Source organism: Canis lupus, chromosome 23, assembly GCF_003254725.2.
Source record: "Canis lupus dingo isolate Sandy chromosome 23, ASM325472v2, whole genome shotgun sequence".
In the NCBI taxonomy this organism is placed as follows: domain Eukaryota; kingdom Metazoa; phylum Chordata; class Mammalia; order Carnivora; family Canidae; genus Canis; species Canis lupus.
This window is the reverse complement of record NC_064265.1, coordinates 45,265,959-45,282,150: the sequence shown is the minus strand read 5'-3', so window position 1 is coordinate 45,282,150 and position 16,192 is coordinate 45,265,959. Positions and strand designations below refer to the sequence as shown.

Below are 16,192 nucleotides of genomic sequence, written 5' to 3'. Positions count from 1 at the left end.
GCACAGTGGTTCCATACAGTCTCTCCAGACACATTTTGCGTGACTAATCATGAGTTCATATTGATATATGGACAGCTATCCTTTTATTCTGATGCTAAAAAATATTGGTTTTTAATGACGTTAATGTAATTATTTATTTGTTTTATCCTACAATGGGTTTAAAATGACAATATTAATTTTCTGTTACCAATAAAACCAATGAATGCATTTCAGAATTTTGTATGTCATCATATGGTTATGCCACCAACTTAATACTTTCATTAGTTTTCGGTTTGCCTTTTGTTTCTTTTTAGAAAAAACATATCTATATCTATCTAGTTATATGCATTTTATATTTCCTTCCTTTCTTAAACCTTTTTCATTTTCCTGATTTCATAAAGACTATAGGCAGCGGTTTGGCTATCACATCTGCAAGTTTTTCTTCATCTTCCAAGATAAGATTCGTTGAAATTAAAGGCTTGAACTCAAATATACTGTCTACACTTTTAAACATGCTGAAGCTATTACTTTCAAATCTAAAGATCAATCAGTTTTCTTGGTAAAGAATATGCATTCTTTCTATCTTCTGTTAATATTATATAACGTCCCAAGAAAGCAGCCTGTTCTTTCTTCTTCAGAATATAACAAAAAAATAATTTAGGATGTATTGTATAGTTAGTTCTCTATAACATCAGTCAACAATAAAAACCATACCTTGGAAACAAAGTGCTTTCTGTAAAATGTGGCGGTCCATTTACCATATACAGTCCTTCTGATCCTCGGACTAAAGAAACAAAATGAAAGAACCACCATTAGCTTGTTAATACTCAGTAATCACAAACATTTTAAAAAACAAAAAGCTTTCAGGGGCGCCTGGGTGGCTCAGTTGGTTAAGCATTTGCCTTTGGCTCAGCTCATGATCCTGGAGTCCTGAGATGGATCCCTGCATTGGCTCAGCGGAGAGCCTGCTTCTTTCTCACTCTCTCAAATAAATAAATAAATAAACAAAATATTTAAAACAAAAAGCTTTCTGTCAGAATATCAATGAAATTATTAAACATTTCATAGAACAGAATATTAGCATTAAAAGGGTACATTTTTCAAAAAATAAGCAAATACTAAAGTATACACTTTTCTTGACCCTATCACATGAAATCATGCAACTGCTGGAAAATCAATAGGTAATGCAACAGAATAAATGTTTATGTCCCCCTACAAATTCTCACATTGAAACCCTAATCCCAATGTGATGATATTTAGAACTGGGGCCTTTGTGAAGTAATTTGATCATGAGAGAAGAGACCTCATAAATGGGATTAGTGCCCTCCTAAGAAGAGCCACAGGCAGCTAGCTAGCTCTCTTTCTGCCATGTAAGGATACAACAAAAAGTTGGCAGTCTGCAATGGAAGAGAGGAAATACTAGAACACAGGGTGGCTGTGTGCTTTATACAAAATAAATAAATAAATAAATAAATAAATAAATAAATAAATAAATAAAAAAAATACAGAATATATTCAAGTTCCTAAAAAATGTAAGGCATTAAGATATTTACAATTTCTCAAACTAAGAGAACAAATGGGATGAGACACATTCATTTACTAAGTTTCCAATGATAGTAATATCCTAAAAAATTAAGTGGGAACAAAGTTCAAGATTAGGGAAAAACATGTACAGAATTATGTATTTTTAAATGGCTAAATTAGAAACTTGTACAGCTCAATCAAACTGATTCGTTCATTCAAAAAATGCTGAGTAAAAAGTAAAAACTACCTCCCAGGCCCCATGTTGAGTACTAGAGATACAATAAGAGGAAAATCAGCCTTGTCCCTCACCTCATTAATTACATAATTAGTCAAATACATGGAATCCTGTAAGTGTGCTTAGTGGTACAAAGTAACGATCTATGGGGCTAATCCAATGAATAGGGAGTTTTGATCTAAAAATGGAAGGTTAGGGGAAGTGTTCTTGAGTACAGGATTTGTGTGCTAAGATCTGGAGGATGAACAACACTTCTCAGTTTTTTGGCTACGATCAAGTGTAGCATCAAAATTCTCTTACTACACAGGCAAAACAGTGCTATTTCTTATTTCTCATCACCAAATCGTTTGCTGTGGTATCATGTATCACACATTAGGATTTAGAAGAAAATATAGCATTCTTTCCTTAATACTAGAATAACAGTTTTAACAAACATTTATTTGAAGGATTAATAAAAAGTGAATTTACCAAACTAGGGAGTTAACATATTAGACTTTATTACATAAAATTACATAAAATTGTGTCAGCCTGGTGAGGCACCTCTCACAAGCTGCTCTGGTAATTTAACATATTAGGGCTCTCTTACAGAATTTACATACAGACCTAGGAAATAAAACAGCGTATCATCAGTGAAGCTCCAGTGAAGCTGTGGCATAATTAGAAAATGTGCCCTATGATGATGCAATCAAATCATGTTCTATGGCCTTAACTGATGGCCCTGAGAACATATGCCTGAAGTGACTGGAAAAAAAGAAAACGCAAAAGTGTCAGCTTCTTGCATTCTCATGAACTTGTAACTAGTGACCTTGGTCCTCTCTATTTGTTGATTTTGCTGTTATCATCAACGACAATGTTTACCTGGGGTAAAATTCAAAGCTTTTGTACATTATACAGTTAACCCTTGAACAACACAGGGTTAGGGGTGGGTGCTGAATCCTGTGCAAATGAAAACTTGTGAATTACCTGACTCCCCCAAATACTTACTACTGCTAGCCCACAGTCTTACTGATAACATAAATGGTCAATTAACATGTACTTTGTATATGTATTATACACTGTAGTCTTGCAACAAAGTAAATAAGCTATAGAAAACCAAGTGTTACTAAGAAAATCATAAGGAAAACATGGTATTGTATTTATTTTTAAAAAATGCGTAAGTGGACCTGCACAGTTCAAACCAATGTTGTTCAAGGGTCATTTGACCTAAAGGGACAGCTATACCGCAGAAAGCATGAAGGTAGCCTTCTGACCGCAGCCGTGGGAACTTTCAGAGTATTCAGGACAACCAGTACAAGGTTTTCCTTTTCTAAAATTTCTACGTCATACCTACATACAAAACTAAGACAGGTAGAAAACTTCAAAGGATCTACTGTAAACCAAATGTTTACCACCCACCTCCTCCGTATGTTGAAACTTAATCTCTACTGTGATGGTATTTGGAAGTTGGCCTTTGGGGAGTAATTAGATCAGGACAGCAGAGCCCTCATAAATGGGATTACAGCAGCCCTTATGAAAGAGATTCCAGGAAGCTCCCTTGCCCCTCTGCCCTATGACGACCCAGCAGACAATGGCTGTCTTTGAATCAGGAGTAGGCTCCTACCAGACACCAAAACTGCTAGTATCTTGACCTTGAACTTCCCAGACTCCAGAAGTATGGGAAATAAATGTTGTTTAAGCCACCCACTCTATGATATTTTTGTTACTGGAGCCTGAATGGACTAAGAACAGGAGTGAGGAACAAAAACTACTTAACTCACACTTTTTCATACAGATTATTAACTCAAAATTTTGAAACACAACACTTGACAGAAAAAAATCAGTGTGAAAAGTGTCACTCTTTCCTGCTCAAGTAGCATCAGTCTCATGTGGTTTTTACTTCCTGGTTTTAGTAGGTTTCTGGAGAAACAAAATCTTGAGTCAAACTGATCAACTGCTTTTCAACATGCACATGTTCACATTCTAAATAAAGACTAGTTTTAACACAAAAATCCAAAAGTTATATTTTCTGATTCCATTTATATAACACTCTTGAAATGACAAAATTATCAAAGACAGATCACTGACTGTCCATGGTTTTGGTTGGAAGGAGGGTCTCACAATATAAGTGTAGCATCTTCTTTCTTTCTAAGATCTTATTTATTCAAGAGCAAAGAGAGGAGGGGAAGGGGCAGAGGGAGAAGCAGACTCCCCGCTGAGTGGGGAGCTTGATGTGGGGCTCGATTCTGGGACCCTAGAAGGCAGATGCTTAACCAGCTGAACTACCCAGGCGCCTCCTCCTTCTTTTGAGAGAGAGAGAGAGAGAGAGAGAGAACATGTATGCACCAGCAGAGGTGGGGTGGAAGGTGCAGAGAGAGAATCTTAAGCAGCTCCACACCCAGGGCAGAGCCTGACATTGCACTTGATACCATACTTAACTAGAGGAGCCACCCAGACACCTCAGGACGGCATCTTTTTGATGATGGAGCAGTTCAATATTCTGATAGTGGTGGTTATATGAATCACATATGTGATAAAATTTCTTAGTACCATATATACACACAAATTGGTGAAATCTTGGGCAGCCTGGGTGGCTCAGTGGTTTGGCGCTGCCTTCAGCCCAAGGCGTGATCCTGGAGACCCAGGATCCAGTCCCACATAGTGTTCCCTGCATGGAGCTTGCTTCTCCCTCTGCCTGTGTCTCTGCCTCTCTCTCTGTCTCTCTCATGAATAAATAAATAAAATCTTAAACAAAAACTTGTGAAATCCAAATAAGGATTATAGTTTAGTAAATACTACTGTACAAGCACCAAAGAGAAGGCTAGGTGAAGGCACTTGGTAAGACTTTTGTAAATCTTAACTCATATAAAAATATAAGGCTTTTAAAAAAGACCATCGTTTTTTATAATGCTTTGTTTATAATACAGCAAAAATTAAACCAAAGTTTGAAAAAAAGTTTTTCAGCATTTCTCAAGAATGGATTTGCTTGGGAATACCAAACAAAAATGTTACATCAAAATAAAAAAAATGAATAGACCAAGATTTTTGTACTAAGGTAAAAACAAATCCTGAGATGAAAGTACTAATCAGAGCTACTTTAAAACCAGTGATACTGTTGGTGATATTCTTCATAACAGATATGTCTATTTTAAGGGGACTAATTATCAATTGAATTCATCATAAAAATCATATTGAATCACTACATCTTGTTCATACATATAAACCACTACTTACAACAAATACTTTATTTCACACCTCCTTACACAGAAGCATGACTATGAAAAAGTGCTGTAAGACATTTTGGAAACACCAAGATACTTTACTGGATATAATCAGTTTGAGTAACTTATACAAGAATAAATAGATATACAAAGTTTATTAGAAGACACACAAAATCGGATTCATAACAGAACATAAACTGTATTACAAGTTAACAAAGCAAAAATAAATAGGGATCCAAAAGTTCTTTTCAATAACAAAAACAATTTTTCCACATGTGGCTTTCTAATGAGGAATTCATTTTAATTAGAAGTGACCAAATCTGAGAAACATTGAAAAGAATACAGAGATAGTTTAATACAGTGTACTGAGAGTTAATGTGATCCCTTGTTTTTAATGATTTTCCCCTTTAATCAAAGGCCATCTGGAAACATGTTTTATTAGGGAGAGAAACCCAAAACGCGAACAGTTCTTATCAATAAAGTGATAAATACCAGAGTTTCACACAGAAAAACTGTTTAAAAACAATCATATTAAATATTGCACTTAAATAATCTTTTTAAATATTAGCAGCCTTTCTGGTTACTGTATACCATTTATTGCTCTAGGCCTGAGTTAATGAGAAAACTATTAGGCTCCAATAAACAAGGGTCCTATGCCTGGGACATAAGGATCACTATAATGGAAAACTTTCCAACCCTTACATCCACTGCAGTACCTATCAATGTAGGACAATGACTCTATTTTGAATAAATTATCTCAGTGTCCTCAACCAGGCAAGCTGATCAGATATATGGGTTTCATATAAAGCCATCAGAATCTGGAAGATTCTAATTTTCAGGGGAAACTATCCTAAGGTGAGAACAGAATTTGGTTCTGGTGATTCAAATAAAAGTTGATTCAAAAATGAGAAAGATCTAGCCAAGCCAAGCCAAAGACAGCCAGCATGCACTGAGACTGGCAAAAAATGTGCTTCCCTTTAGGTGGCCGAGCTGGTTGAGTTCCAGGTAAACCTGGAGAATGTCAGCCTGAGAATGAATTTTGTTTTAAAAATTGATTGTTTTGAGAGAGAGAGAGAGAGAGAGAGAGAGAACGAACATATACAAGCAGGAGGAAGGGCAGAGGGAGAGGGAAAGAATGCCAAGCAGACCTCCCACAAAGCGTGGAGCCCCAAATGCCAAGAGCTAGAGCTGGATCTCACAACTTGGGAGACCATGACCTGAGCTGAAGTTGAGAATCAGATGCTCAATGGAATTAGCCACCCAGGTATGCTCTCTCTGGCCTTGTCATTTCCAATAAAAATTGTGATAACAGAATTTACTGGACAATGTCCAAATTATTCCAAACTCCAAAAATCCCACAAGTCTAAGTTTAAAAAACGATTCTGAAAGTAAAAGAATCTATTATTTAAAAATTTTTTTATTGGAGTTCAATTTGCCAACATACAGCATAACACCCAGTGCTCATCCCACCAAGTGCCCCCCTCAGTGCCCATCACCCAGTCACCCCAACCCCCCCCCGGCCACCTCCCCTTCCACTACCCCTTGTTCATTTCCCAGAGTTAGGGTTCTCTCATGTTTTGTCACCCTCACTGATATTTTCACTCATTTTCTCTCCTTTCCCTTTATTCCCTTTCACTAATTTTTATATTCCCCACATGAATGAGATCATATAAAAGAATCTATTATTCACTGAAATATCTATACTAACAGTGTTTAAAGAATTAATCAGTGTGTTCAAGTAAAAGAAAAATGGACCATGGAGTTGCATGGCTTGAGTATAATCCTGATTCTGCCAATTTACAATGTATCTCTGGGCCTCTATGAATATGAGAATCTAAGGGATAGACTGACTAGCTAACCTTCAAGTTCTTACAAAGTGTCTGATTTTAAGCATCGTTAAGAAAAGTGTCATTCTTTGTAAATCTGACTATAAACGAAGTGGTCATCCTTTATGAATTTGCTCTTCCATCAAACACTGAGGATGTCTGTTGTTTACCATGCACTGTACTTGGTACTGAGAAGACAGGGATGAGTAACACTCTGCCCCCACCAAGGAGTTCACAGTCTAGCAAGGCAGAAAAGCCTCTAAGCAACCAGGTAATTAACCTAAGCGAAAAGTGAAAAAAAAAAAAAAAATTAAGTATGTATGTACACATATATATATACACACACATATATATATGTACAAAAACAGCCTGGGATTAACAGATCATATGAGGAAAGTGGAGAAAGGCTTCAAAAAGCAATTATTTTTGAAATGAATTTTATTCACTTACTTTTATTATCTATTTATTTATTTGAAAGTGAGTGAGAGAGCCCACAAGCAGGAGCAGAGGGAGAGGGAGAAGCAGACTCCCCGCTGAGCATGGTGCATCATGAGGGGGGCTCCACCCCAGGACTCCCAGGATTGTGACTTGAGCTGAAGGCAGACACTTAACCAACTGAGCCACCCAGGGGCCCCTGAAATGAATTTTAAAAGATGAAAAGTAGGCCAAATCAAGAGGAACAGCATAGTCCTAGACTGAAGATGTAGATTTTTTGAGGGTTTTATAAGCAGTAGGATATTGATGGAGTACGAATGGGGGGGGGGGGGGGGGGAGGAAATGCAAAGAGCTTTTCAAGGATTATGAAGGGTTCCACACGCTATGCTAGACAGGATGGAATTCACCCTGTAAGCATGGAGAAGACCCTGTAAGGATTTTTAAAGGAGAGGAAAATCTATCAGATATTTTTTTTAATGTACTATTTTTTTTTATTAGACTTCAATAAGCATTTAGAATTCCAAAACTGTGAATAGCATACTAGTGATCTTTATGAAGGGGGGGGGGGGGCGGGGGATTTCACTTAAGCATGTAATTAAGCCTTTTAACAACATCGCCCGACATGTCATCTAACAAGTTATAGTCAGTATTTGATAGATATTTGATGAAGGAATTGCGGATAGTCAAGACTGATAGGAGCGGATGTGGTGCTTAACAACAAAAGTCTTAAAACGGGGATCCCTGGGTGGCGCAGCGGTTTGGCCCAGGGCGCGATCGTGGAGCCCCAGGATCGAATCCCACGTCGGGCTCCCGGTGCATGGAGCCTGCTTCTCCCTCTGCCTGTGTCTCTGCCTCTCTCTCTCTCTGTGTGACTATCATAAATAAATAAAAATTAAAAAAAAAAAAAAAAAAAGTCTTAAAACGGAGGATGCCAAAAAGTGCCACAGCTTTTTAGGATTCAAGTCTCAGGGGGACATAACCCCCATCTTCAAAAGGAGACAACCTTCCGGGAACCTGGGTGGCTCAGTGGTTGAGCTTCTGCCTTTGGCTCCTGTAGTGACCGGAGGCGGGGGGGGGGGAGGGGGGCTGGGTTCGAGTCCTGCATCAGGTCTCGATGCAGGTCTCGGCCCAGGGCGTGACCCCGGAGTCCCGGGATCGAGTCCCGCGTCGGGCTCCCTGCGTGGAGCCTGCTTCTCCCTCTGCCTCCATGTCCCTGCCTCCCTCTCAGTGCATCTCTCACGAATAAATACATAAAATCTTAAAAAAAAAAAAAAGTAGACCTTTCTGTTTATAACTTTTTCCCTTCTATGTAAGCTATCCATGCCTTTTAAAAAGCCTCTACCCTTTTCTCTCCCGACCTCCCCCTTCTTTACTTGATACTCATACGAGAATCCCAGCCCTTACCCTAGTCCAGTGTCCCCGGACTCAGTCCAAAACTCAAGTTTAATCATCTTTTCCAGAATTATAAACTCTGCCTCCGCCTTCAAAGTGTCAGGAATATTCTCATGTTCAAATTCGAAAATGCTCATGACCATGTCAACCTCAGACGCTTCTTTCTCTTTCTTTCTATTTATTTGTTTGTTTGTTTGATTTTCTTTACTTATTCATGAAAGACACAGATTTATTTATTTATTTATTTATTTATAAGATTTTCTTTACTTATTCATGAGAGACTCAGAGAGAGAGGCAGAGACCCAGGCAGAGGGAGAAGCAGGCTCCGTGCGGGGAGCCCGACGCGGGACTCGATCCCGGGACCCCGGGTCACGCCCTGGGCCGAAGGCAGGCGCTCAGCCCCTGGGCGCCCCCCGGGATCCCCTGCTAGGCCGTTCCTATCACGGCCACTGCCACAAGCCCAGACCACCCTTCCGTCCCTTTGAACCCACACTCCCGCCGCTCTGCTCTGTCTATTCGGTCCTGCAAGTCTCACTACAGCGAGGAGCACAGAATTCGGCATCACTCAGGTGTATTTAGTGCGTGTCGCTCGCTCCGGCGCTTAGTCGTTTGCTGATGTGTCTTCCTTATGAGAGACCACGACGTCTCCCTGTCACCTGGGTCCGTCACCAGGTAAGGGTCCGTGTGAAACCAGCGCGGCGGCCGCGGGGCAACAAGGCCGACTAGCACCTTCTGATCTTGTCCCCCTCCCTCAATTCCAGGGGAGCTTGACGCGACAGAGAGGAAGGACGCGGAGGCGAAGGGGAGGGGGCGGGGGATGCTGGAGGCCGGAGGCGGGGGGCCTCACTTCCGATTGCCACGCTGCACCAAGAAACCCAAAAGGCCCTCCTAAGCGCTTCCACAGCCCGCAAGGAAAGGCGGATCGGACACCGGCGCTTCTCGGGTTCTCCCCCACAGCGATCAACCCAAAAAGAAACCGCTCTGAAGAACAGTCCCTTACTCGGCCAGGACTCACCTGTCAGGAGCGGCGTGGACGGCGCCATCTTGTCCCGGAAAGAGAAACCCGTGCGCTTGGGTCAGAGTTCACGAGGGCCAAACCCGGCCCCTACACGTCTCCCCGGGCGTGGAAACCGCGCGGAGCTGCTTCCGGTATCACGAGGCCTCGGGGCCGATTCACTTCCGGGGGTGGAGAGAGGAAGGCCAAGGCGCCCGAAGGCGCACGCGCAGCTCCGGGGCCGCGCTTTAAAGAGCGCCGGGCGGGGCGGGGCGCGGGGCGGGGGGCGGGGGGCGCGGGGCGCGGGGCGCGGGGCGGGGCGTCCGCCTTCGGCCGCGGCAGGCGGAGCCCGCACTTCCGCGGGGCGGAGCCCGTGCAGTGCTGACGTTGGCAGCCGAACCCGAAGTAGTTCGAGGCTGCGGACAGCGCTGGCCGGTTGTTGCGTTTCCGTCGTCGCGGGCTCCACGCTCCCGGCGGCCTGCGGTCTGTGGCCCCCGCGCGCCCGCGTCTCGGCCGCCCGGTCCGGCGTCGCCAGGCCTCCCGCGCTCGGCTCGGCCCAGGCCCGGCGGTCGGAGCCAGCGCCCCGGCCTGAGAGCCTCCTCGCTCCGGCGGCCCGAGGGCAGGCGGGCAGGCGGGCGGCGGGCGGGCGAGCCCGACGGCGGCTGGGGCAGGTGGCGGCGCCGCGAACATGGTCGCCAAGCAGCGAATCCGCATGGCCAACGAGAAGCACAGCAAGAACATCACCCAGCGCGGCAACGTCGCCAAGACCTCGGTGAGGAACGGGGTCGGGCCCGGGTCGCAGGGCCGCGTGGGGGTGTCCGCAGCCCGGAGCGGGACGCCGGGGGGGGGGGGGGCGGGGGGAGGGGCGGGAAGGTGGGTGCGGGAGCTCGGGGCTTCGGGGGGAGGGGGTCGAAGCGGGGTTTTTTTTTTTGTTTTTTTTTTTTGCATTGAAAAGGGAATTTCCATTTTTGCAGAGGAACGCTCCCGAAGAGAAGGCGTCCGTAGGACCCTGGTTATTGGCCCTCTTCATTTTTGTTGTTTGTGGTTCTGGTAAGTGGTTTTTGTTTTTTTTTGGGGGGGGGGCGGGTAGGGCGTTTGGATGTCGGGTCTGGGATGACGTGGTGGCCCGTCAGCGGTGAAGCCTCCCAGCGGAGTTCCCAGCTCACCTGCCGGGAGCCCCGCCGCAAGTCCCTCTCTCGTCCGAACCGACTCGCTTGGTCCCACGTTTGCACCGAGGGTGGTTGGTGCTCCAGAAACTTCTCACCGCCCTGGGTCGTGCTCGCAGGAGATCCGAAAGGAGGAGGTCAGGTCCTCCGTAACTTACGATCACGTTGGGAGAAATTTAGACTCAGAAACAAAAGAAAAACCTTCACGGGATGAGAATCCGGAATGTTTTTGCAGCCTCATTATAGAAACGTTTGCAGAAACGCTTATGAACGTGGACGTTGAACTTTTCATTTAACGTGTCCGGCGATCGCATGTCTTTATTATTGTCAGAGTCGGGTACGTTTTAGAAAGTGAAGCTCTTGCAGAGAATTGATTTCCATATAAAGGAAACAGACCTGATTTGGCAACTCTTAATACGTGAGACCAGTGTTTTTTAGATTAAAGAAACGTTTGACATATGGCAGGAAACCATAAGTTATCAAGTCGGCCTGCTGTTAAAGTGATAGATTCCTGCCCCTGCAAATTACAGAGGATCTTTTTTTTTTTTCCTCTTCGTTTATTATCTTAATATGCAAGTCTTCGATACTGAAGTACCGGTTTCTGTCTTTTACGCGCTGACATTCTTTTTTTTTTTTTTTTTTTTTAATTTATTTATGATAGTCACACAGAGAGAGAGAGAGAGAGAGAGAGAGGCAGAGACATAGCCAGAGGGAGAAGCAGGCTCCATGCACTGGGAGCCCGACATGGGATTCAATCCCGGGTCTCCAGGATCGTGCCCTGGGCCAAAGGCAGGCGCCAAACCGCTGTACCACCCAGGGATCCCCGCGCTGACATTCTAAAGTTACTGAGGTTCCTCTTTCACCTTTCAGTTTGCCTGCCTCCTAAAGTGACTCGTTTGAAGCTTTCTTGATAAATGGCCAAGAGCCAAGCAATTTATATAACCTGAAGCTTATCGAATTTCAGCTTTGTGAAAATGAGGAAACATGGTTATATCATAGTCCAGGCCTTAGAAGGACATTTAATATTTTGGGGATAAACCAAAATAATTCTTGTGCCGGAAAAACCTGTTTGCTTCAGTGCTTTAAGTTCTTTCTAAAATGTGCACTGCAAAATCTGTTAGACATTCAGACATAAAACTCAAGAGAGGCTGAAATTAAAAAAAATAACTTACAGACGTTTGCTTGTTTTATTAGAGAGAGTAGGCTTGTTTTCATTTCTTATTTCAATGAAGTTATGTAGCATTTGCAAGTAATGCTAAAGGTGCTCTTGGATTCTTGTGAACTGCCTTAATAAGTATTTGTCAGTTGCCAGACCTATTTTATTCAAAGCATGGTTACTAAAACATGTGCTCTTTCTCTTTACAGCAATTTTCCAGATTATTCAAAGTATCAGGATGGGCATGTGAAGTGACTGACCTTAAGATGTTTCCATTCTCCTGTGAATTTTAACTTGAACTCATTCCTGATGTTTGATACCCTGGTTAAAAACAATTCAGTAAAGCATCCTGCCTCAGAATGACTTTTCATATCATCCTTCATTTGTCATTCCAAGGTTTCTTCACGAGTCATTCCAGGTTTTCTAGTCCATACCACAGTGCCTTGCAAAAGCACCACATGAATAAAGCAATAAAATTTGATTGTTAAGCTATAGTAGTGGACCCTACTTATTCAGTCAGTAAAGAGTAAATTTTTTTTGATGTGGTTATTAAAACAGTATCCAGTATAGATAATTAGAGTAAATCTATGTAGACAAGGTCTAGGTTTTGTTAACTCTAATGTGTAAATGCAATTAGCTTAATTTAAAATTTGGAGTTGGTTTTTATATGGCTAGGCACTTTATTACTATATCTTGAATTGAAAGCACACTCCCATATAGGGTCCTGTAACTGTCCTGTAATAAAGTGCTTATAAATGGAACCAACTATACAGTTAACCTAGTCTTCCCATGATCTTTAGCACCTAAATTTTTTAAAAAGCTTCTAAATGCTTAATATAAAGGGAGATGCTTATAGCTACAACTATTTTAACAATATTATTTCTGTTACACTACCTTCAATTTTGCATGACTAATTATACTAACCTGAAATGCTATAAGAAAACAATGTGGTTGAGCATTTTGTAACTTAATGAGTCACTTCATTTTCACTAAAACTACCATGGTGGAGTACAGTCAGGGAAGGTTTATGTCACCATTGATTTCACCAGAATTACTTTAATATATCAAAGGGGTCTACTATGCTAGACAGCATTTTAGGGAAAAATACTACTAAAAATGGGTGTCTCATCAGGGCATACTGATGAGTCCCAACGTGCCATAAGACATCTTAGCACGTTAATAGCACTTTTAATACCAAAAAAGGCACATCAACTAAAAAGCTACTTAGTTTGGAAATAATTTTCTAGATTGAGGATTAAAATTTTGTTAGGGTACTAGATACGTCAGACGAAGGTGCCAGCTGGAATTAAATGGATTCACTGATAAGGATTAGTCTAGTCTTCCCTTTGTTGTATGATTTTGTAGGTTAAGATTGATCAAAGTTTCATTTTACTAATGGTAAGGGTGAGAAGGCAGGGTTTGGGTTTTCTGGTACTGTTGAAAATTTTAAGTTTTGACTATTTAAATACTTGGTCATAACTTGAATTTAAAAAAGCACCTGAGAGGTGTCTATGCATCAATGAATTGGAAAGAAAGCTGCTCATTTGTTTTGTTAATCGCCTCAGGATATCTCTTTTAAAATAAGCTGTTTTAAGAGGAACAGAAGGGAAATCTGCTACCTAGTCTTACACAGTGTGAACCTCAGAGAGAGCTTCTGATACCCCTAACTATAGGGGAAGAATGAGGGAGAGGAGCAGTTTAGGATGTTTAGGAACTTAACTATTCAAGAATAGGGAAGGAGTCAGCCAGCCTTGGGCCAGCAGGTTTTTTACCTGCATTGTTACCTGCCTTTCTCACCCAGGAAATCAACCCTGTACTTGTTTCCCTCTTTGAAGCAAGTGTCTTGCTTGACTAATACTATTTTATTGTAACTTTAAAAATGAAAGTTATTGTTCTAAATTTATAGCAGGTGCCTTATTTTTGCTTTGAGTCAAACCATTCCATATTAGAATTTCCCCTGGTTTACTATAGACAATTGGCTTTAAGTAATTAGGGTTTTGGGCTGTTTTTTTTTTTTAATTGTACAATGTCTTCATTAATTTGACTGTTAAATTTCCATAGCTAGCAATCATTTTACATATGTAAAAGTTGCATTCCCTTTGTATTTCACGTGTAATTTCCTAATTGAGTACATTTTATATTAAGGATGGATTATGCATGTTTGGGTCAATGAAAGCAATGTCTTATTTGATTTATCCTTTAAAAAATAAAGTTCCCTGATTATTTGATGCCTTCTAAAAGGTATGATTTTACAGAATTCTTATCTGAGTGTGCTTTTTACAGTTAATAGAAAATTATTTTAAAGAATGCCTAGTATTGTACTTAAGTTAAAAAGTACCTTGAGACACAGATAAAAAGTTTATAACTGGGAGTAAGTAGCAAGAAGTACATTAAAAGCACAGTGGATTAAATACTTCTCTTCCTAGGATTTACCCTCATTATCCAAGTCCCATTCAAGGGAAAAAAAAATCACAGTTCTTTCCCAGTTGAATTTTTATGTCATCAGTGTTGAACACAGAATGGTAATAATGTCTATTGGGGGATTGTCTACATTATCCAATAACTCTTTGTCGTTTAACATTTCAAAGAGTTGTCCATGATTTCATTGTATCTGTTGGGTTGTATATAATGTTACTCAAAATAATTGAGTGGGCTTCCAAAATAAGGAAAGATTTTCACTGTAACAGGATGTATTGTAATGGGCTTTGACTTCTATCAAAGAAGTATGTATCCTCAACTGCAGGGCCAGGGCTCTTCTCACTAAGGTTCCTGGGGTTTTGTTGGCACAAAGGAATGCCGTGTAGAACTGGATTGTGTTCTTGGGAGGTTCGTCAACAAAATTTTATCACTGTTGTAGCATCTGTATAATTTAGAACATCAAATTTTCCACTTAGAAATTGTTTTAAAGTTTGTCTTTGAGTACCTTTTTAGTTTTTAACTTACTGTTTTAAGTAAAAACCAGAACTTTAAGAAGCAGGAGTTGGGTTCAACAGCAAATTCAGTGTCACTTCGCAAGAGAATCATTTCCTGTCAAAACTTCATCCTACTCCAGGTACTTGTACTGCTTTATCTTCAAGTTGAATTAGGACAAAAATGTCCTATTTTGAAGAGTACTAATGAGCAATAAAAGGCTTAGAAGACTAGCTGAAGGGGAAAAATCAACTGTCTGGACTTAGATAATACAAAGTAAATTCATGCATAGCACAGAATCATAAAAATAGAGACATGGGCAGTTTAGTCCAACTGTCTCAATTTACAGATTAAAAAATTCATTTATTTTGTGAATATTGAGTTACGTGCCAGATAGGGAGGTAGAGCTGTGACTACAGGGTCCTGGCACTCAAGTATTTTTCAGTCCAGTAGTGGGAGAAAAGATAATAAAATGAAAATTGTAATCATGATCAGTATTTTAAAAGAAAGATAAAACCAGGTAAATAGCGTATGCTCTGACAGAGCTAGTTGAGGTAGAGCAGAAATTAGAAGCAAGTTTCTGGACTCAACAATACCCTAGAGAAACCATAAGAATGATTGTAGAATGTCCACACAGAACACTTCTGTTTTCATGAGCTCTTTACTTCTGCTTTTAGAGAAACTTGTAGTTTTAAAAATATGTTTGCATGTTGCCAACTCAAAAAAAAAAAAAAAAAAAAACTTGTCCTTTTATAGATGCAATTTCTTTTGAAAATGAATTTAAGTGACAAATTTACTATTGATATTTCCTGTACAGCACAAAAATAGATCAAATCGGTAATGTTATCCACTGTAACATATTCAAGAGTACATTTTTAAAAAGTATTTTGTTATATAATCTTACTGTATTTTGTTTTAAAAATTTCCATCTGTGATGTTGAAAAATCTTATTTGATAGTCTGGTAGCCAAAAAAAAAAAAATGTAGTCATGTGCTCTCCATAGATTCTTTTTATTATGAAACTTCAGTGAATAAATCATGTGTGACTTTTTTTCAGTGTGCAAACTTCTACCTTGGGATGCAGAACAAATCTACAAATTTAAATAAAACTATGATTTCAATATCATTAAAAGCATTAGTAACAGGTTTTTCTTCTTTTCTCATCGTTATGAAGAAGTCTGAACCAGGGGAATGAAAATAATTGATTTTAGAGCCAGAGGGAACTTTTAGAAATTACCTTGGTAACCCATTTATTTTACATTTGAGGAAATGATCGAGTGAAGTTATCTCTCCCATCACCAATGAACCAGTAGCAGAACCAGGATTAGAAAACTAGTTTTATGGTGACCAAATTGGCTCTTTAATATGTCGAGTGCCAA

General features: G+C 40.6%; 2 protein-coding genes across 3 annotated transcripts in view; one reads left to right on the top strand and one right to left on the bottom strand.

The window, feature by feature from the left end:
• Positions 1-9,761, bottom strand: part of EIF2A (eukaryotic translation initiation factor 2A) — a 34,240-nt gene extending 24,479 nt beyond the window's left edge. Inside the window, exons 1-2 of one of the 2 annotated variants that reach the window (XR_007405116.1) lie at positions 9,604-9,761; positions 694-763 (exon numbers count right to left, since the gene is read on the bottom strand). Coding sequence is in view for 1 of the 2 variants with exons in the window: in XM_025436114.3 (XP_025291899.2) it covers positions 694-763; positions 9,604-9,631 (98 nt within the window). In the remaining variant the exon portion in view is untranslated. The remainder of the gene's footprint in view (positions 1-693; positions 764-9,603) is intronic. The other variant, XM_025436114.3, reaches the window with a different exon arrangement.
• Positions 9,762-9,971: 210 nt separating this feature from the next.
• Positions 9,972-15,945, top strand: SERP1 (stress associated endoplasmic reticulum protein 1). Its single transcript, XM_025436122.3, has 3 exons — positions 9,972-10,354; positions 10,557-10,632; positions 12,114-15,945. The coding sequence occupies exons 1-3, from the start codon at positions 10,271-10,273 to the stop codon at positions 12,152-12,154; spliced, it is 201 nt and encodes a 66-aa protein (XP_025291907.1). The 5' UTR covers positions 9,972-10,270; the 3' UTR covers positions 12,155-15,945.
• The last annotated feature ends 247 nt before the right edge of the window (positions 15,946-16,192 follow it).